At 43.9% G+C, this 21,334-nt stretch overlaps 1 protein-coding gene across 1 annotated transcript in view; it reads right to left on the reverse strand.

The window, feature by feature from the left end:
• Positions 1-15,047, reverse strand: part of LOC142204542 (uncharacterized) — a 252,351-nt gene extending 237,304 nt beyond the window's left edge. The window contains exons 1-6 of the mRNA XM_075275859.1: positions 15,005-15,047; positions 14,551-14,734; positions 14,170-14,329; positions 11,125-11,218; positions 756-929; positions 63-223 (exon numbers count right to left, since the gene is read on the reverse strand). Coding sequence (XP_075131960.1) covers positions 63-223; positions 756-929; positions 11,125-11,218; positions 14,170-14,329; positions 14,551-14,734; positions 15,005-15,047 — 816 coding nt within the window. The remainder of the gene's footprint in view (positions 1-62; positions 224-755; positions 930-11,124; positions 11,219-14,169; positions 14,330-14,550; positions 14,735-15,004) is intronic.
• Positions 15,048-21,334: the final 6,287 nt, after the last annotated feature.

A 21,334-nucleotide genomic window follows, 5' to 3' on the forward strand; every position in this document is an offset into this window, starting at 1 on the left:
CAATGTGTGAATACAGCTTAGCTAGTGAATTTTTGTAAAAATAGGTTGAGGTCACTACTTACCTGTCTTTGGTCATGGGTATTAAGACGGCCAGAAGGTGCCAGAGAATTTAAAACAACTTGGTAGCCTGTTACATCCCCTGTGGCTGGGCTCCATGTAATACGCATTGAATTGTAATTCTGTTCACTCACTATCAGATCTCGTGGACCAATAATTTTTTCACCTGGGAGAATCAAGGAATATTTTAAGAATAAAATATCCAAGTATATATGAAAAGGTACCCTATGTTACACACAATGCATAGTTATACTAATGGTGTAAATTAAACATTATTAGCTTTACCTGCTTTGGCAAGTAGAGGAAAGCACAAGGCTGAAGCCCCACATTGCGGAAACACAGCTTTTTTTGTTGCAGATTTTGTTGCGGTTTTTTGAGCCAAAGCAGGAGTGGATTGAGCAGAAGGTAGAAGTATAAGAACTTCCTATATATTTCACATTCCTTTTTCAGCCATTATTGGCTTTGGCTCAAAAAAACGCAGCAAAATCTGCAACAAAAAAAGCTGTGGGGCCTTAGCCTAACTCTCCTAGTAGTGCAGGGAAGTTCAGACCGTGCGAGAACTGAGGTCCTATTCTACAAAAATCTTTTGACATACCATTTTACCATGTTATAGGCTATTAAAAATATTTAGCTAAAATATGAATGTAAAATATGAGCTATTTGTCCAAGTGATGGTTGAAAGTTCTTAAAAGACTCACTTTCTACAATCTGTTTGATTGGCCTTGGTGGCTCTGAGGCACTGAAACACATTCTTCTGGCAATCCGAGGCAGCATATCAAAGAGAGACCAGTAGTCACTAACAATAAAGACATGTTCTTCACTAGGGTCAGATGCAATTTTTATTAACTCCCTTCGGTCAGCATTCTTTATGCCTAAGTAAGACATGAATAAAATGATAAATATATATATCTGCTGATTAGCTTTTCCACTTAGCATTATGGTCAAAATACATCAACAATCAGTTTAAAAAAATATTAAAAACTAACATTAAATATTAAAAACTAAAGCAAAATATCATAGGTATCATAGGTAATATCATAGTACCATATTTTCAACCATGCCATTTACTTTACCCATGTTCTGATGCTACAATCATATCAAATTATATTTTTATATCAAATTAAACAAATTATATTCAAAAATATATCCAAATACATTTACACATTTACAGAAAGTGGCTTTTCAGACTGGGTTGCCTGCTGTGCCAGGGCCAGAATGGAAATGTATATCAGTTAGTAACTGACGTAGATTTTCAGTATAACTCTTGATGGGTTTATAATGAATATATCTGGCTGAGATGTTCTTCCCCCGGCCCACTTCCCAACATATTAAACAAATGAACCAAATGTGTGTCACAAACCATATGGCAAACTGTACATCTACACTGAGCCTTATGATAGTGGGGACCCTTCAGCCAATCTAGGTTGAGCGGGATATTCTTACATTTTACACCATAGCGATTTCAAATCTATCTGTATTCTTAGGATGCAGATAAGGTTGAAGACAATATTGGAACACAAAGTTATCAGCTTTGTGCTCCACCATTCAGGCTTTGGCACAGAGGTACAGTGAGCACCAAGTCAGAGACATTACTACAGCCAGAGCCTGCAGGCCATTCTGTAGCAATGTGTTCGGTGAGTATTAAATTTTTTTTGTAGCGTAGTATATTGATAAAATGGTCACAGAGGAGACCGGGCGCATTATGTGAGGGCTATATAAGGAGGCACCCTATTGTTTGTGCCACATTATATGGTACATTAAATTATGGGGAAGGGCCTAATTATGGAAACAGCATTAAACAAGCATCCAGCATAAATAAAACTTGATACATGTAAGACAAGCTATATAAAGTTATACATATTTTATTAAAGAAATCTAAACAAAGGAGAAAAATAAAAATGCGGGTTATGGGTTCCTGCCCTTCTTTTCACATAATGTCTTTTGACTAGAGATGAGCGAACAGTGTTCTATCGAACTCATGTTCGATCGGATATTAGGCTGTTCGGCATGTTCGAATCGAATCGAACACCGCGTGGTAAAGTGCGCCATTACTCGATTCCCCTCCCACCTTCCCTGGCACCTTTTTTGCTCCAATAACAGCGCAGGGTAGGTGGGACAGGCAAAACCCATTGGCTGCCGAAAACATGTGACCTCTAATTTAAAAGAACAGCGCCGCCCAGCTTCGCGTCATTCTGAGCTTGCAATTCACCGGGGACGGAGGTTTCCGTCCAGTTAGCTAGGGGTTAGATTCTGGGTAGGCAGGGACAGGCTAGATAGGAAGGAGAAGACAACCAACAGCTCTTATAAGAGCTAAATTCCAGGGAGAAGCTTGTCAGTGTAACGTGGCACTAACGGGCTCAATCGCCGCAACCCAGCTTTCCCAGGATCCTGAATGGAATACACTGTCAGTGTATTCCCGTATACCCGATATATACCCCCGATACCCGTTCCAACGGTGTGCCCCCCCACCTTCACCCCAGAAATACCCTGCAAGTCCCCTAGCAATAGGATTGGGGCTATATACACCCACTATTTTTGCTACTGCCATATAGTGCCATTGTCTCACTGGGAATTCAAAGAATATATTGGGCTTACATATAACTTCAATTCCAGGGAGAAGCTTGTCAGTGTAACGTGGCACTGACGGGCTCAATCGCCGCAACCCAGCTTTCCCAGGATCCTGAATGGAACACACTGACAGTGTATTCCCGTATACCCCATATATACACCCCAAACCCCCGTTCCAACGGTGTGCCCCCCCACCTTCACCTCAGAAATACCCTGCAAGTCCCCTAGCAATAGAATTGGGGCTATATACACCCACAATTTTTGCTACTGGTATATAGTGCCATTGTCTGACTGGGAATTCAAAGAATATATTGGGGTGACGTGCACCCACAATTTTTACTACTGGTATATAGTGCCATTGTCTCACTAGGAATTCAAAGAATATATTGGGGTTATGTGCACCCACAATTTTTACTACTGGTATATAGTGCCATTGTCTGACTGGGAATTCAAAGAATATATGGGGGTTACGTGCACCCACAATTTTTGCTACTGCTATACAGTTCCATTGTCTCACTGGGAATTCAAAGAATATATGGGGGTTATGTGCACCCACAATTTTTAATACTGGTATACAGTGCCATTGTCTGACTGGGAATTCAAAGAATATATTGGGGTTATGTGCACCCACAATTTTTACTACTGGTATACAGTGCCATTGTCTGACTGGGAATTCAAAGAATATATGGGGGTTATGTGCACCCACAATTTTTACTACTGGTATATAGTGCCATTGTCTGACTGGGAATTCAAAGAATATATGGGGGTTATGTGCACCCACAATTTTTACTACTGGTATACAGTGCCATTGTCTGACTGGGAATTCAAAGAATATATGGGGGTTATGTGCACCCACAATTTTTAATACTGGTATACAGTGCCATTGTCTGACTGGGAATTCAAAGAATATATTGGGGTTATGTGCACCCACAATTTTTACTACTGGTATACAGTGCCATTGTCTGACTGGGAATTCAAAGAATATATGGGGGTTATGTGCACCCACAATTTTTAATACTGGTATACAGTGCCATTGTCTGACTGGGAATTCAAAGAATATATGGGGGTTATGTGCACCCACAATTTTTAATACTGGTATACAGTGCCATTGTCTGACTGGGAATTCAAAGAATATATTGGGGTTATGTGCACCCACAATTTTTAATACTGGTATACAGTGCCATTGTCTGACTGGGAATTCAAAGAATATATGGGGGTTATGTGCACCCACAATTTTTAATACTGGTATACAGTGCCATTGTCTGACTGGGAATTCAAAGAATATATGGGGGTTATGTGCACCCACAATTTTTAATACTGGTATACAGTGCCATTGTCTGACTGGGAATTCAAAGAATATATGGGGGTTATGTGCACCCACAATTTTTAATACTGGTATACAGTGCCATTGTCTGACTGGGAATTCAAAGAATATATGGGGGTTATGTGCACCCACAATTTTTAATACTGGTATACAGTGCCATTGTCTGACTGGGAATTCAAAGAATATATGGGGGTTATGTGCACCCACAATTTTTAATACTGGTATACAGTGCCATTGTCTCACTGGGAATTCAAAGAATATATGGGGGTTATGTGCACCCACAATTTTTAATACTGGTATACAGTGCCATTGTCTGACTGGGAATTCAAAGAATATATGGGGGTTATGTGCACCCACAATTTTTACTACTGGTATATAGTGCCATTGTCTGACTGGGAATTCAAAGAATATATGGGGGTTATGTGCACCCACAATTTTTAATACTGGTATACAGTGCCATTGTCTGACTGGGAATTCAAAGAATATATGGGGGTTATGTGCACCCACAATTTTTACTACTGGTATACAGTGCCATTGTCTGACTGGGAATTCAAAGAATATATGGGGGTTATGTGCACCCACAATTTTTAATACTGGTATACAGTGCCATTGTCTGACTGGGAATTCAAAGAATATATGGGGGTTATGTGCACCCACAATTTTTAATACTGGTATACAGTGCCATTGTCTGACTGGGAATTCAAAGAATATATGGGGGTTATGTGCACCCACAATTTTTAATACTGGTATACAGTGCCATTGTCTGACTGGGAATTCAAAGAATATATGGGGGTTACGTGCACCCACAATTTTTGCTACTGCTATACAGTTCCATTGTCTCACTGGGAATTCAAAGAATATATGGGGGTTATGTGCACCCACAATTTTTAATACTGGTATACAGTGCCATTGTCTGACTGGGAATTCAAAGAATATATGGGGGTTATGTGCACCCACAATTTTTACTACTGGTATATAGTGCCATTGTCTGACTGGGAATTCAAAGAATATATGGGGGTTATGTGCACCCACAATTTTTAATACTGGTATACAGTGCCATTGTCTGACTGGGAATTCAAAGAATATATGGGGGTTATGTGCACCCACAATTTTTAATACTGGTATACAGTGCCACTGTCTGACTGGGAATTCAAAGAATATATGGGGGTTATGTGCACCCACAATTTTTACTACTGGTATACAGTGCCATTGTCTGACTGGGAATTCAAAGAATATATGGGGGTTATGTGCACCCACAATTTTTAATACTGGTATACAGTGCCATTGTCTGACTGGGAATTCAAAGAATATATGGGGGTTATGTGCACCCACAATTTTTAATACTGGTATACAGTGCCATTGTCTGACTGGGAATTCAAAGAATATATTGGGGTTATGTGCACCCACAATTTTTACTACTGGTATACAGTGCCATTGTCTGACTGGGAATTCAAAGAATATATGGGGGTTATGTGCACCCACAATTTTTGCTACTGCTATACAGTTCCATTGTCTCACTGGGAATTCAAAGAATATATGGGGGTTATGTGCACCCACAATTTTTAATACTGGTATACAGTGCCATTGTCTGACTGGGAATTCAAAGAATATATGGGGGTTATGTGCACCCACAATTTTTAATACTGGTATACAGTGCCATTGTCTGACTGGGAATTCAAAGAATATATGGGGGTTATGTGCACCCACAATTTTTACTACTGGTATACAGTGCCATTGTCTGACTGGGAATTCAAAGAATATATGGGGGTTATGTGCACCGACAATTTTTACTACTGGTATATAGTGCCATTGTCTGACTGGGAATTCAAAGAATATATGGGGGTTATGTGCACCCACAATTTTTAATACTGGTATACAGTGCCATTGTCTGACTGGGAATTCAAAGAATATATGGGGGTTATGTGCACCCACAATTTTTAATACTGGTATACAGTGCCATTGTCTGACTGGGAATTCAAAGAATATATTGGGGTTATGTGCACCCACAATTTTTACTACTGGTATACAGTGCCATTGTCTGACTGGGAATTCAAAGAATATATGGGGGTTATGTGCACCCACAATTTTTGCTACTGCTATACAGTGCCATTGTCTGACTGGGAATTCAAAGAATATATGGGGGTTATGTGCACCCACAATTTTTACTACTGGTATATAGTGCCATTGTCTGACTGGGAATTCAAAGAATATATGGGGGTTATGTGCACCCACAATTTTTAATACTGGTATACAGTGCCATTGTCTGACTGGGAATTCAAAGAATATATGGGGGTTATGTGCACCCACAATTTTTACTACTGGTATACAGTGCCATTGTCTGACTGGGAATTCAAAGAATATATGGGGGTTACGTGCACCCACAATTTTTGCTACTGGTATACAGTGCCATTGTCTCACTGGGAATTCCACAAATAATTTGGGGATTCATTCACCCTACATCTCAGGCTCTTGCCATATTCACCCAGGTTGTCAGTGCTGCACCAGCTCGTTCCCAGACAGCTCGGCCCGAAAAACACGTTACCTATATAGAGGATTTGGACAATGAAGACAACATGTTCTAAATCTAATGTCTGCACCTTCTCCAGAATTAAAATAAAGGCAGCGTTTAACTTTCAAATAGCACTGCACAAAGGAAGAGCTTATCAGCTTGTCTCATGACATGCTACTGAAAAGTTTCATTTGTGTATCTTAATGTAAATATAGTTGTATAAGCTTTTTGGGTTTTAGGCACTGCCAAGTTATTTATTACCACCCGCTCCCTTATAATGATGATGACGCCAAAGTCACTGTGGGTGTTCAGAGCTCACAGCTTTGGGTGACATTTGTCTTGCTCTCTGTCGGGACCAGCTGTCTTTTTGGATACCGTAAAGTTATGTTGACTTTATTAACAGCTATAGAAGCTTTAGCCAGGTTGTGACGGTGTGTAACCCTAACAACACTAAGTGGGATACACATTAATAGTCAGTCTATGTACGCTAAACGTATCACTGAAGTAATTTTTTTTCCCTCTCCCCTAATATAAGAAAGGAACAGACATTAGACCTAGACCGGGGTTCGAGGCTTGAAAAAATCCAGTATTATTTGTTCTTCATGATGTGAAATATGTGTTGAAAAGCAACCCAAGATGAAGTCAGCCATGTGTGCCAGTGTGTTACTTGGCATGCCTTTGCTGGCCCCAACTGTAAGGGTCACTCTCCATTTCCTCCATTTTCCACTCCCCTTCACACCATTTGTGGTGAAGCAATGGGATGCACTGAAGTGCACCCTCTAGCCTCGTGTGGGATAGGGACATCAGATGCCACTCCAACCCCCTCGTCTTCCTCCGCCAGCCAACGGTGCGAAGATGAGAGGAGTGTGCTCTGAATGTTTTCTGCCTAGCAGAGGCTAGTTCTCACTTACGAAAATGGCCCCACTTTGACCTGTATATCAGGCACAATGGTGTAGGTTTCAAAGAAACATGGCACCAACAAGTTGGAAAACGTGGGCCATGCGTGGACCGTGTTTGAGTCTGGCAAGCTCCAGATCTGCTACCAGGTTCCAGCCATTATCACAGGCGCAAAAATGCCAGGCCCCAGGTGTAGCAGGGAAAAAAAAATGCCATCTCAGCCAGGATGGCATCCCTGACCTCGGAGGCACTGTGCTGTCTGTCCCCCAAGCTGATGAGCTTCAGCACCGCCTGCTGACGTCTCCCCACACCAGTGTTTTAGCGTTTGCCGCTAGTAGCTGTGGTGGAGGTTGCAGCGTCGTAGGGTTTCAGTCTACTCCTGCCATGAATTTTGGCCTGGGAGAGGAGATAGGCCACCCCAGTTTGCACCCGGGGAACAGACTCCACCACATTCACCCTGCCTGTCATTAAAGATAAGCACTGCAGCATCCCTGACCACAGGCGCTTGTCCAAGTGTCGGTGGTCAAGTGGACCTTGCAGCAAAGCGCGGAACTAAGGGCCCACCTGATGTTGAGTGACACGTGCTGGTGCAAGGCGGGGATGCCACACCGGGAGAAGTTGAGACGGCTAGAGACGGCATAGTGAGGTGCCACAGTTGCCATCAGGTCCGGGAAGGCGGGAGTTTCAACAAGCCGGAACGCCAACCTCTCCTGGGCCAGCAGTTTAGCGATGTTGGCGTTCTAGGCTTGCGTGGGTGGGTGGTTAGCGGTGTATTTCTGCCGGCGCTCCAATGTCTGAGAGATGGTGGGTTGTTGTAAAGAAGCGCCTGATGGTGCCTTTGATGGTGCAGGAGAAGGAGATAAGACAGAAACAGGGGAGGATGAGGGAGAAGTCAACAAAGTGGCGGAGGCAGATGAAGTGATGTCCTGGCTCGTCCTCTGGAGTGCATCGCCAGCACTGTGAGCAGAGGCAGTGGCATGAACGGCGGGCGACGTTTGTCCTGCCGTTGCTGCCTGCCACTGATTCCATTGCTTGGATTCCAAATGACGGTGCATTGAAGTGGTGGACAGGTTGCTCTTCTCAGGGCCCCTACTCGATTTCGAGAGGCAAATTGTGTAGACGACACTATATCTGTCCTCGGCGCATTCCTTGAAAAAACTCTACACCTTCAAGAAACGTGCCCTCGATGGGGGAGTTTTTCTGGGCTGGGTACAAAAGGGAACATCTTCGGACATTCCGGGTCTGGCCTGGCTTCGGCAAAGCAGCTGACCTCTGCCTCTGGACATGTCTCTGCCTCTAGCTACCCTTTTTGGTGCTGCACCTGCCTCAACATCCACACTACTTTCCCAGCTTGACATCTGCCTTGTCCAGGTGGGGTCGGTGTCCTCGTCGTCCACCACCTCCTCTTCCAACTCCTGTCTCGCCTCCTCCTCCTGCACAATGCGCATGTCAACTGGCTGCCCTGACAGCAACTGCGTCTCATCGTCGTCGATGAGGGTGGGTTGCTGGTCATCCGCCACCAAATCGACCGGAGATGGAATGGAGGAGACTCTAGTGTTTGAGCATCTGGACACAGATACTCGTCTGTTAGGTCCGTGGAATCGCGAAATGGAGGGGCAGGTTGTGGTACAGTCAAAGGAAGGGAGAACAGCTCTGGGGAGCAGGGACAGTTGGGGTTATTGTTCTGGGAAGATTGGGAATTTTGGGTGGAAGGAGGACAAGACTGTTGGGTAAGAGGAGGTAGAGGCTGACTGGCTGGTGGACAATGTGCTTTAAGCGTTATCCGACAGCCATTGCAAGACCTGTTCCTGGTTCTCGGGCCTACTAATCTTTGTACCATTCAGCCTAGTTAATGTGGAACTTTTGTGCAAAGCGCAGAACTTAGGGCCCGCCTGATGTTAAGGGACATACGCTGGTACAAGGCTCAACTCACCCTAAGTGCCAAAAACACTGCTGGTGCAAGGCTCTACTCATGCCAAGGGCCTCAATCTCTGCTGGTAGCTCAGCTTAAGGTCATGTAACTTTGTTTGGAAGGGCTCATGTTAAGGGCTAGAAAAGTGAATTTTGGATGGTCTTACCACATCACTCACACACACACACACACACACACACACACACACTCAAAATGACAGTTAAGGGTGAGGGCTTTTGGAATTCCCATTGCCTATTCCATTTGTGGTTGTCATGGGGAACGTGATTTAAAGGGGTGGTTGTTACTGTTTGTTGAGCTTAAATTGGGGTTTGTGTCCATCCATTTGGGGAGTAAAGAAGGTTTCCAGGTATTTTCCCACTTTGATAGAGGTTTTTTTGAATGTGGAAAGTGTGTAGTTGTTAGGCAGTGATGTTGGGGTAATAGAGGGTCTTTGGTGTGTTAGATGCCCCCAGACATGCTTCCCCTGCTGTCCCAGTGTCATTCCAGAGGTGTTGGCATCATTTCCTGGGGTGTCATAGTGGACTTGGTGACCCTCCAGACACGGATTTGGGTTTCCCCCTTAACGAGTATCTGTTCCCCATAGACTATAATGGGGTTCGAAACCCGTTCGAACACACGAACATTGAGCGGCTGTTCGAATCGAATTTCGTACCTCGAACATTTTAGTGTTCGCTCATCTCTACTTTTGACACAATTTTTAAAGCTTTTTATGCAGTTTATTTTGTGTTTTTTAACTTGTGGGTTTTTTTTACTCCAGCACAAAGTTGCGGAAACCTTTTCCTCCATGTGAACATTCCACGCAGCTAGCCACGACGGTATGCTGATGCAGCATTGGTATTCCGTCACGGCATCCTGCTCCTGATTAAGTCCGAATGAATGGGCCTAAACAGGAGCATGTCTTGAGCCGCGGATGCCGCGGCTGAATCAGTCGTGGGATCCGTGGCAAGATAGGACATCTCGCTTCTTTTTTCTGCTACTAGCTAGCCGGGGAAAAAAAACTGAGCGGCTCCCATTAAAGTCAATGGGAGCCGTTTTTGCAGGCGGATTTTGAGGTGGATTCCACGTCAAAATCCGCCTGCAAAAAGCTCCACATGAACCAGCCCTAAAATGTTCAAGAGGGGTTAGGACAATTTTCTCGAAGAATTTCCTATTACAAGAAATGGGTACTAGATTTATGGAAATGGGAGACACTGATCCAGGGATTTACTCTCATTACCATACATGGAGTTGCAGATGAATTATTCCTCTAATATGGAGTAATTGTTATTGGCCTCATAGAGAGTTTTGCCCTTCTCTGGATCTAATTTGTAGGATTGTTGGTTGGATTTCTTCCAACCTTCTTCATTATATAAATTGTGCCTCTAATGAGAAAATCCACCTAAAGGTATCTTCAGACATATCATAAATACATGTCAGAGTGTCACTGAATCATCCATTTAGGACACAGAGACTACCATACTATATAAAGAGCCCAAACCTCAACAGAACTTTTAACAAATATCATTTTTTGGCTCTTATAGGCTTTGGTTGATTCAGCTGATTATACTACCAATAATATTGGTAAAGAAGTCAGTATAACAAATCTCCTATGTCTCCTCATATTTCCTCATGGATAAAGTTGAAATGAAAACATGACTTCTCATATTCTGTTCTGATATGTATGATACTCAGAATTTTAGTCTTAAGTTAAATTGTGATTATTTATACAATTCATTCAATGTGTCATATAGAGGTCTAGTAATAGTCCTGCATTTTTATAATTTTTTTACATAATACAGAAACTATTGGGAGCTATTTTTCAGGAAAATTGCTGTATAGAAAATCAAATTCACAAACCAATAGCAAACAATGTAACTCCTCTATCTTGTAATCGTTGAGCTTTCTCTTCTACGGCATCTCCAGATTTACCATCGGTCAGTAGCAAAACAATCTGTGTTGGAAAATAATTGAATATTTAGTTACACACAAGAAATATATCACTTTTTAGAACTGGCAATATAAAGTCTAAAAGGTCACTGTAGTTATACCCTGTACCTTCCAATAGCTTCCTAACCTTAGGCTGAATTGAGGAAGAGATCCAGCTAAATTCATAATATTAATGATCTGTTGCCGTGAGCAGAATACTCATGGTTATGGTTTTTTCTTCACCTGAATCCATATAGTTAAAGGGGTTGGCCACTTTCGGACCAATATTGATAAACAAATGTACAATAAAAAGTTGTACAATTTTCCAATATATTTTCTGTATTAATTCCTCACGGTTTTCTAGATTTCGACTTGCTGTCATTCATTCTGTTACTTCTAGAGGATAAAACTCTGACCATGGTCATGTGATTTATGGTCCATGGTCATGTGATGAGCACGCAGGTGCCGCTCGTTATACAGCACAGTAATCAGACATCTGCCTGGTAATCATCTGTACACCTGTGTACTCATCACATGACCATGGACCGTAAATCACATGACCATGGTCAGAGTTTTATCCTCTAGAAGTAACAGAATGAATGACAGCAAGCAGAGATCTAGAAAACTGAGAGGAATTGATATAGAAAGTGTATTGGAAAATTGTATAACTTTTTATTGTACATTTGTTTTTTAATTTTGGTCCGAAAGTGGCCAACCCCTTTAACCCCTTAGCGACCCTTGACGTAACTCTACGTCATGGGTCGCATGGGGCTGTATGGAGCGAGCTCACACGCTGAGCTCGCTCCATACACGGCAGATGCCGGCTGTATAATACAGCCAGGACCTGCCAATAACAGCAGCAGTCGGTGCCCGAGCCGATCGCTGCTGTTAACCCTTTACACACTGCGGTCAAACGTGACCGCAGTGTGTAAACGGCGCCGGCGGCATGGGCGCCGCCATGTTTCGCTGATCGCCGCCCTCCTGAACGTCACATGAGGGCGGTGATCGGTTGCTATGACAGCCGGAAGCCTATTGAAGGCTTCCAGGCTTGTCTCTGCATGAGATCTATTAGACGATGCCAGAGGCATCGTCTAATAGAAGTGCTGCGATTTTCCTATTCACTGCAATACTGTAGTATTGCAGTGAATAGTATGAGCGATCAGACCCCCTAGGTTTCAAGGTACCTAAGGGGTCTGATCATAAATGTAACAGAAGAAAAAAAAAAGTTTTTAAAAGTATTAAAAAAATAAAAAAAATATAAAAGTTCAAATCACCCCCCTTTCCCTAGATTAGCTATAAAAGTAATTAAAGAACATTAAACATAAACATATTAGGTATCCCCGCGCTCCAAAATGCCCGAACTATTAGAATATTAAAACATTTATCCCGTACTGCGAACGGCGTAGCGGCAAAAAAAATAAAAACCGCCAAAAAGCGTTTTTTTCAACACTTTGCCTCCTATAAAAAATTGAATAAAAAGTGATCAAACCATCAGATCTTTCCCCAAATGGTATCAATAGAAACGTCATCTTGTCCCGCATAAAAAGACACCACAACCAGCTCCATACATGGAAATATGAAAAAGTTACAGGTGTTAGAACATGATGACACAAAATTTTTTTCCTATTTTGCAAAGTTTATCATTTTTTTAAAAGTATCAAAACATTTCAAATACTATATAAATTTGGTATCACCGCGTTCGTACTGACACGTAGAACACAGGTAACATGTCATTTGTACCAAACAGTGAACGCTGTAAAAATTAAACCCATAAAAAAATGGCGCAAATGCATTTTTTCTCCAATTGCACCTCATTCTGAATTTTTTTCCAGCTTCCCAGTAAATTGCACCGCATATTGAATGATGCCATTACAAAGTACAATTTGTCCCGCAAACAATAAGCCATCATGTGACTCTGTGAACTGAAAAATGAAAAAGTTATGGCTCTTGAAATGTGAGGAGGGAAAAACGAAAATGCGAAACCAAAAAATGGCCTGGTCCTTAAGGGGTTAATTCTATGTCTGTTCACAAGTATCCAGTAAACAAACACACTGCAGTCATGTACATTTTTGCATAAGAAAGTGATACGTAATTCACCTCTATCTCATTCTCATAATGAAGAAATGGGACTGTAAAAAGTGTAAGTTTTCCTTCTTTTCCAGTATTATAGAAACACCATCTTAGATTCAGTACATTCAGTATTATAGAAATACTGTATAGCTGATTCCTGATCCTAAAACTTACATTTTTATAACTTCCACTGATCAAAGAGAAAAGGTTACAGCTCACACTTGTAGTATAATCCATTCTAGTCATTTCCGGATGCACAGAAATAAACCCTTGTACTTTCAGGCTGTTAAAGCGAAACAGATCAAAAGTGTAAAATCCAGCACCATAAAAAATGTAACTTTTAATAATTCATGGAAAAAGCCATAAAAAGGGAAAGGTCAGCAGTGAATTCCTTTTATTCCCATTAATCAGCTGTTGCAACAGAAGTGGCTTATGCTTCACAGGTCAGTGATCTCAGGTTCATCAATCACTGTGCTGCAATACCAAAGTCAGCCACTATACAATGTACAACACTGTGCATTGTAGGCAGTGAAACTTCAAGCTAGTGATTAGAGGGGGTGCAGGGTGCTGGAATCCACCAACCTGATATCAAAGACTTATTCTATGGATAGGTCATCAATATCATAATGCTGGAAAACCCTTTTAAGATTATTGATCTATGTCTACTACTACCTAATATTTTATCAGTTTGGGACACCTCCACATTAAGTGTATCCAGTTCAAGCCTGGCAGAGATTTATTGTTAAGCTCAAGGTTACATCTTTCTTCAGTAAGTAACAGTAAGCTACTATATTTCAGTACATACGGTATATTTCTACCTAGACCTGTGCATTTTATTCCCTGGTAAATAATATACGATAATATAAATGATGCTGGATATTGTAATACACTGTTAACTCAATTTACCTTTGGTACATCTTCTCGAGAAATGGATGGGTTAAATACTCGATCTGCCAGAAAAGCAAGGGCTTCACCCGTCTTTGTGTTCCCTCCTTTATATGCAACATTTTGGAGTGCTAACAGTACTTCTTGAGTGCTTTCATAATCTGACAATTCAATACTCATCCTTGAAAAAAATTGATCAAATACAAATTATTTTGTTTACTACTAGCATTTCTAGTTATTTGTATAAATTGTCTTTTACAGATACATCTCAGGTACATAAAAATGTTATATTAAGTACTTCATAGAGTAGTATTTTATATGCATGTGGGCTCAGGACATCAATAATGTACTAAGTAACACACAAACATAAAGTGAGTGAGCATTACCAATATACTTTGATACCTTGGAGAATCTCCGTAAACCGCAACTCCAAATCGTATTCCTTCCTTTCCAAGTATCTCTGTGTTCTGAAATGAGCTTATCATACTTCTAATAAAGTCTTTAATAATCTGAAAGTTGTCTTCTCCAACACTCCAAGACTCATCTATAAGGAACACAATGTCTGCTGTCTCTGCAGACCTGCAGTCTATGTAAAGTCAAACACAAAATTGTAAGATGCTTTGGAAAGTATAGTAAAATGAAAGATGAAAAGATTGCTGAGGCATTTGTATGTAGAGCACTTTAAGAAGTGAAACCTTAGTTGTCAACTTTAATATGAAGCATATATCACTTGCAAAGGTAAATCAGAAAACTTCTGTTTATTTTACAATAGAATACAGTATAATATTCAGATATTCTTAAAAATTGTTCACCAATTTTAGACTTATCTTTTTTTACAGATTGGTTAGTCGCTGACCATGTTTGCTTCTGAGAAACTTGCTCTTATTATATACAATCATGTGACTTAGATGACCCTCCAGTTGTTTTTTATGTGAACCCCATTCTAACTTTTTTGAGATTTGTTGCTGCTATTATTATTTTTATTTATTTATTATGCTTACTTATAGAGCGCCATCATATTCTGCAGCACTTTACAGACATTGCCAGTCACTGTCCCATATAGGGCTCACAATCTATATTCCCTATCAGTATGTCTTTGGCGTGAGGAAACCGGAATACCCGGAGGAAACCCACGAAAACAGGGAGAGAACATACAAACTCCTTGCAGATGTTGTCCTTGGCAGGATTTGAACCCAGGACTCCAGCGCTGCAACGCTAACCACTGAGCCACTGTGCTGCTATTAATTTCTTAATAAGTAACTTTTTTCAAATGAAATGGAAAAATGTATAACTTAGGTCCGGTTCACATCTGTGCATGGGTTTCCATTCAAGAAATACACTTGGGAACCCCCCCAAATGGAAACCTAATCTGCATAAAAAGTGGTTATCTCAGGAAACCCAAATACCCCATAGACTATAATGGGGTCTGTGTGGTTTCCACTTTGTTTCCACATGAAAAATGCATCATAGTATCAGAGCAAAGGACTTAAATGCCAATAGAATGACTGATGCAGAGGAAGGACTCACCATCTGCATCAGCCTCAATTCACTTGTAATGTAACATAACAGAATCTTCCCAACATCTTGTTTGCTTATTTTCTAGAATAAGAGAAAGTCATATCTGCAGGATATGAAAAGTAAACGAACAAGACAAGAAAGCTTCCTTCATGTTTTAACATTACATAGTCTGTCTGCCTCAGTCATTGTATTGACATTTAGGTTTGTTGCTCTAATCCTATAAGTGACGGAAATGTGAAAATAGTTTTAGATTTTTCATGCGGCAAGCGGAACAGAATGGCTGAATGCAGATGTGAACCAGGCCTTACAACTTCTGATATATCTTCAATGTGCTGTTGTGAATAAAATATGGTTCATGAGATTTACAAATCATTGATAATGTGGTTGTGAACTAATAAACCATACTAAAGACCCGATCTCTAGCTAGGCTTTGTTTTTGCTTAGGTTGTATGCATATTTTTCTGTATCTTTTTAGAATTGCTTGTGCAAGGTTTTATACAAAGTTTTGTATAAAATGCTCTTTTTACCCCCGATAAGAATTGTTGCACTGACCACCTGTATTTTGTAGAGTTATTAGAATTATTGCTAAGAGTCTAAGAAGAGTCTATTTATTTAACTAACAGCGGGTTCTCACCAGCGCCCGGTCTCTGTTTTCAGGTTTCCGTCTTCTGCCCGAGAAACTGTTTAGTAGATGGAAACCGGCAATTAGTTTTCAAACCCATTCACTTGAATGGGTTTGCAAAGTGAGAGCTCGTGAGCATCTTCTGCCTCTCCGTGGCGAAACCGGTTTTTTTAACCGGACACAAAGTCGGACATGCAGGACTAAAAAAAACGGTTTCGCCGCGGAGACCAGAAGACGCTCACAAGCGGACACTGATTGCCGGGTTTCCATCTCCTGTCCAGTTTTTCGGGCAGAAGATGGAGACCCACAAAGCAGAGACCAGGCGCAGGTGTGAACTCACCCTAAGGATTACAAATAAAATATGCTCACAAAATCTTGCTTGACTTTACCATGTCCACATTACAAAATACCAATCCTTTTGGAAAATAGATACCTGCCAGAGGCTGAGCTGAGCTGAGCATGCATGTGTATGGTGGTCAAGAAAAATCTAAAACTATTTTCACATTTCCGTCACTTATAGGATCAGAGCAACAAACCTAAATGTCAAAACAATGACTGAGGCAGACAGACTATGTAATGTTGTTTTGTTTTGGTTTTTTTTTTAATGTAGATTGTGAGCCCCACATAGAGCTCACAATGTACATTCCCCCTACGCCCAAACAGCAGCACAAGATGGGGTATTCCTGCCCCTGTGTACTGTTAGGACAGGTGGAACTTTTAATAAACTAACAAGTTACCCTCCCATAAAAGGTCCCGGAGACCTCCCCCTCCCTGTGTTTTTTTCTGTCCTGTTACCAGGACAGGTGGAGGGAGAGGTCTCCTCCTCTCCCACATATTTTTCTTGGGAATCTTTTTTAGCCCCCCCCCCCCCTTGTTCTGGTCTTACCTGGGGGTGTGGGGCTTCTTTGCTGACTTCTGTGCGGCGTTCCCCCCCCCCCCAGCCTGGGTAGACATGCTCCGGCGTCCGGGTGGGGGAGAGGGAGTGAGAGGTGGCATCTTTCTGATGTCTTCGGCGCTGCTGCGCCGCGTGCTCCCGGCTCTCCCCCGCCGCCTGGGGGGGGAGATGCTCCGGCGGCCGGGGGAGGAACTTTGTGCCGCAGGTCTTTGTTTCCGCCGTGGACACTGTTAGGGTGCTCCGCGGACTTCCGCTCTTCCCGCGCATGCGCGGGAATCCTTTTCGCGCATGCGCGGTCCGGCGTCCCCGCGCGGCCAGGGATTGGGAGCGCTTCTCAGCGTTCTCAGCCGCCGTTTTGGGGAAATTTTAAGGGGGCAGTGTCCCCCCTCTTCTCCAGCCTTCTTAGCCAAGTTAGGCTAAAGGAAATTTGTGCCCCTCAGCCTTGGCTCAGGCAGAGGAGGTGGAAGGGGCGGAGCTAGCATGTCTCCGCCCCCCTTTCGCCCTATTTAGCTCTGGTCTGCCCAGAGTAGGTTGCCTGTCTGCTTAGCTTGCAGGTTCCTACTGTTCCCTGGGCAACCAGAAAGTAGAAAATTCCTAGAACACTTCAAGTGCTCTGAATCCTATTTAAAGGTGATGTATGCCCCCTGGTGGGCTCTGAGGGTAGAAGCTGTAAGGTAAGGAAAATAATGAGTAATATGTTTTTCCTTAGATGTCATCCTACTCCTCTGTGGCTGATAACCCTAAAAGGAAGGCTTCCAGCAAACGTCGCCACCTAGCCTGTGTTAAGTGCGAGGTGCCCTTACCTGATGGCTACGCCTATCAATGTTGTCGCGGGTGTCGAGGTCCCCCCTCAGAAGACACTTCGGTCCGTGACGTAGTCGGTTGGGTGAGAGAATTTGTCAAGGAGTCGATGAGAGAGATGAAGGTCTCGATCTCTCAGTTATCTAAGAGACCGCGTTTGGATTCGCCCCCTTCTCTTCCACCGATGGAGGGTCTCCAAATCTTGGATGAGGTTTCCTCAGAGGAGGACAACCTGGACCCAACTAAGCCGGTCTTCTCGGTGGATAAGATGCCCAAGCTACTAAAGGTGGTTCGGGCTAAAGAGATAGGGGAGGCTACTGAGGAGACTCCGTCTACCTCTCTCAGAGCCTTCAGGGCCGATCCAGACTTGGTCAAAAGGCTCGAGGCTGAATGGAGGTTCCCTGAACGCCCATTCATTGCTTCTAGACGCTTTAGGTCTCTCTTTCCCCTATCCGAGGCACAATCTAGCTCCTGGGGCCCTCCGCCCAAAGTTGACATTGCCGTCTCCAAATTGTCAAAGCGTACGGTAGTACCAGCGGAGGATGGCTCTAACCTCCAGGATGTGATGGATCGGAGGGCGGAGGGGTCCCTGAGGCGTATATACGCCTCTTCCTCAGCACAAGCCTCAGTGGGCATCGCGGCTAGCGAGGTAGTCGCTAAACTGCGGTCAGACATCTCAAAACTGGAGAGAGATATTGACTCCGGGGTCCATCGGGACGACTTGCTGTCGGCCATGACAAACATTAGCCTCATGTCTGACTATCTCTCGGAGGCGGCTTTCTACCAGGTCAAGCTGGCAGCAAGAACCATGGCATTGTCCACTGCCGCAAGGCGCCCACTTTGGCTTAAGCCCTGGAGGGCAGATAACGCCTCCAAATTCAATCTATGCGCCTTGCCCTTTGAGCCAGGCAGACTATTTGGGAGTGAACTCGACCGGATAATGGAGGGTCTGGCCGATTCAAAAGGTAAGAACCTGCCCCAGTCTACTGGATCCAGGCAACGATCCTTTCGGGGCTACGCCCCCTCCAGAGGCATGTCTAGAGGCCAATTTCGTAGGCGCCCCTCGGGCCCAAGAGGCGGTCGAGGTTCCTCCCGTGGTGGTGAAAAGAGAGCCACCTTCTGACTGTCACGATCCCCTTGCCTGCAGGGCCAAGGTGGGGGGTCGTCTTTCCTTACATTTAGCCGCCTGGCACCATCATATCCAGGATCCTTGGGTTCTCCAGCTTATACGGGAAGGCTACAAGATAAGCTTCCTTTCCCTTCCTCCAGACAGATGCAGGAGGACCCGCCCTCTTCAGGGCACCAAACAACTTCATCTGCAAAGATCTGTGCTGGAGTATATCGACAAGGCTGCATTGGAACCCGTCCCTCTAGACGAACAAGGGCAAGGCGTCTACTCACCCGTGTTTCTAGTGCCAAAGTCGACCGGAGGGTGGCGCATGATTATCGACCTAAGGTATGTAAATCAATTTATCCGCAAGGTCCGGTTCCGTATGGAGACCATAAGGTCGGTTCTCCCCTTTCTGCAGCCAGGAGATCTATTCGTCACCTTGGATCTGAGGGACGCATACCTCCATATCCCCATCTATCCTCCACACAGAAAGTATTTAAGGATTGCCACATACCTAAACGGAAGATTACATCACTTCCAGTTTACATCTCTCCCGTTCGGTATAACCTCAGCCCCCCACACCTTTACAAAGGTAGTGGCCCCGGTCATAGCCGCCCTGCGCCTCCAGGGGATATTTATTGTCCCATATTTAGACGATTGGCTGATAAAAGCTCAGTCAAGGGAGCTCCTCGCCACACAGTTGAGCATCACAGTGGCATTTATAAGCGAGCTGGGCTGGCTAGTAAACTGGCAAAAGTCAAAAGTGGTTTCATCTACCCGGATTCAATTCCTAGGGTTCAACTTGGATTCTCTCAGTATGATGATCTCCCTGCCCTCTCCTCGGAAGGAGAAGATTGGTCGAGCGGTTCACCACCTATCCCGAACCAGGAAGGTTACAATCAGGACAGCGATGAAGGTCCTAGGTCTCATGTCCGCGACCATCGAGGCAGTTCCCTGGGCTCTATGGCATATGCGCCCTTTACAGCTCGAGATCCTGAGAGTATGGAACCACAGTCCCTTGGGACTTCAGAAGCCTATCCAGCTTCCCATCAGTGCCCGTCGATCACTAGAATGGTGGTCACAACTCAAGGACGGGAGGTCCACGGTCCAGACCTCCTGGACCCTGTTGACCACAGATGCCTCCCTTACAGGCTGGGGAGCGCATCTGGGGGAGACCCTAATACGGGGAACATGGAGCCAGCAGGAGAGAACTCGCTCCTCCAATTGGCGAGAGCTTACGGCAGTTTATCTGGCACTACGGACTCTGACTCCCCATCTTCAAGGGAAGGCTATCAGAGTAAGAACAGACAATTCTACGGCCGTTCAATATATCAACAAACAAGGAGGCACCAGGTCTCCCTCCCTGATGAGGGTGACCGACCTGATATTTTCCTGGGCGGAGAAGAATTTGTCCCGGCTGTCAGCGGTGCATATCAAAGGCCACCTCAACGTCCTGGCAGATCAACTAAGCAGGGGACTAGTAACAACAGCCGAATGGTCTCTGTCCCCGGAAATTTTCCAACAGCTCACCAGGATATGGGGTCTCCCCGAGGTGGATCTGATGGCCACCCAACACAACGCCAAGGTGGGACGATTTTGCTCCCTGTACCGGGACGGCAATCCCTTGGCGATCGATGCCCTGTCGATACCCTGGAGCTTCAAACTAGCATATGTTTTCCCTCCGATTCCAATGATTCCCAGGGTGTTGGCGAAACTCAGGCAGGACCAGACATCGGCCATTGTCATCATGCCGTTCTGGCCGAAAAGGGCATGGTTTACCCACCTCATGTTAATGAGTCGAGGGACCTACTGGAGGCTTCCGTGTGTCCAAAACCTGGTAACTCTAAACAGTCAGCTCTGCCAGGATCTGGACAGGTTCAACCTCACTGCCTGGAGGTTGACCGCACCGTACGTGGAGACAGAGGATTGTCCCAGGCCGTCTTAAGAACATTGGCCCACTCTAGAGCGGACTCAACCAATCGTAGTTACCAGAGGATCGCTCAAGTATTTAAGGATCGGGGAGCCAGGAGACAGTGTGATACATCATCCATTGAATCAGTCCTGGAGTTCTTACAAGAAGGGTTGGACAAAGGATTGTCCCCAGCCACCTTGAGAGTACATGTCTCGGCTTTATCCGCTCTATTGGGGACTAGACTGTCTCAGAATCCTCTTATAAGGCAATTCCAGAAAGGGGCCTCTAGGTTCCGACCCCCGGTACGGCCCCCGGCCCCCCAATGGG

The sequence above is a fragment of the Leptodactylus fuscus genome, chromosome 5 (assembly GCF_031893055.1).
Source record: "Leptodactylus fuscus isolate aLepFus1 chromosome 5, aLepFus1.hap2, whole genome shotgun sequence".
NCBI lineage: Eukaryota > Metazoa > Chordata > Amphibia > Anura > Leptodactylidae > Leptodactylus > Leptodactylus fuscus.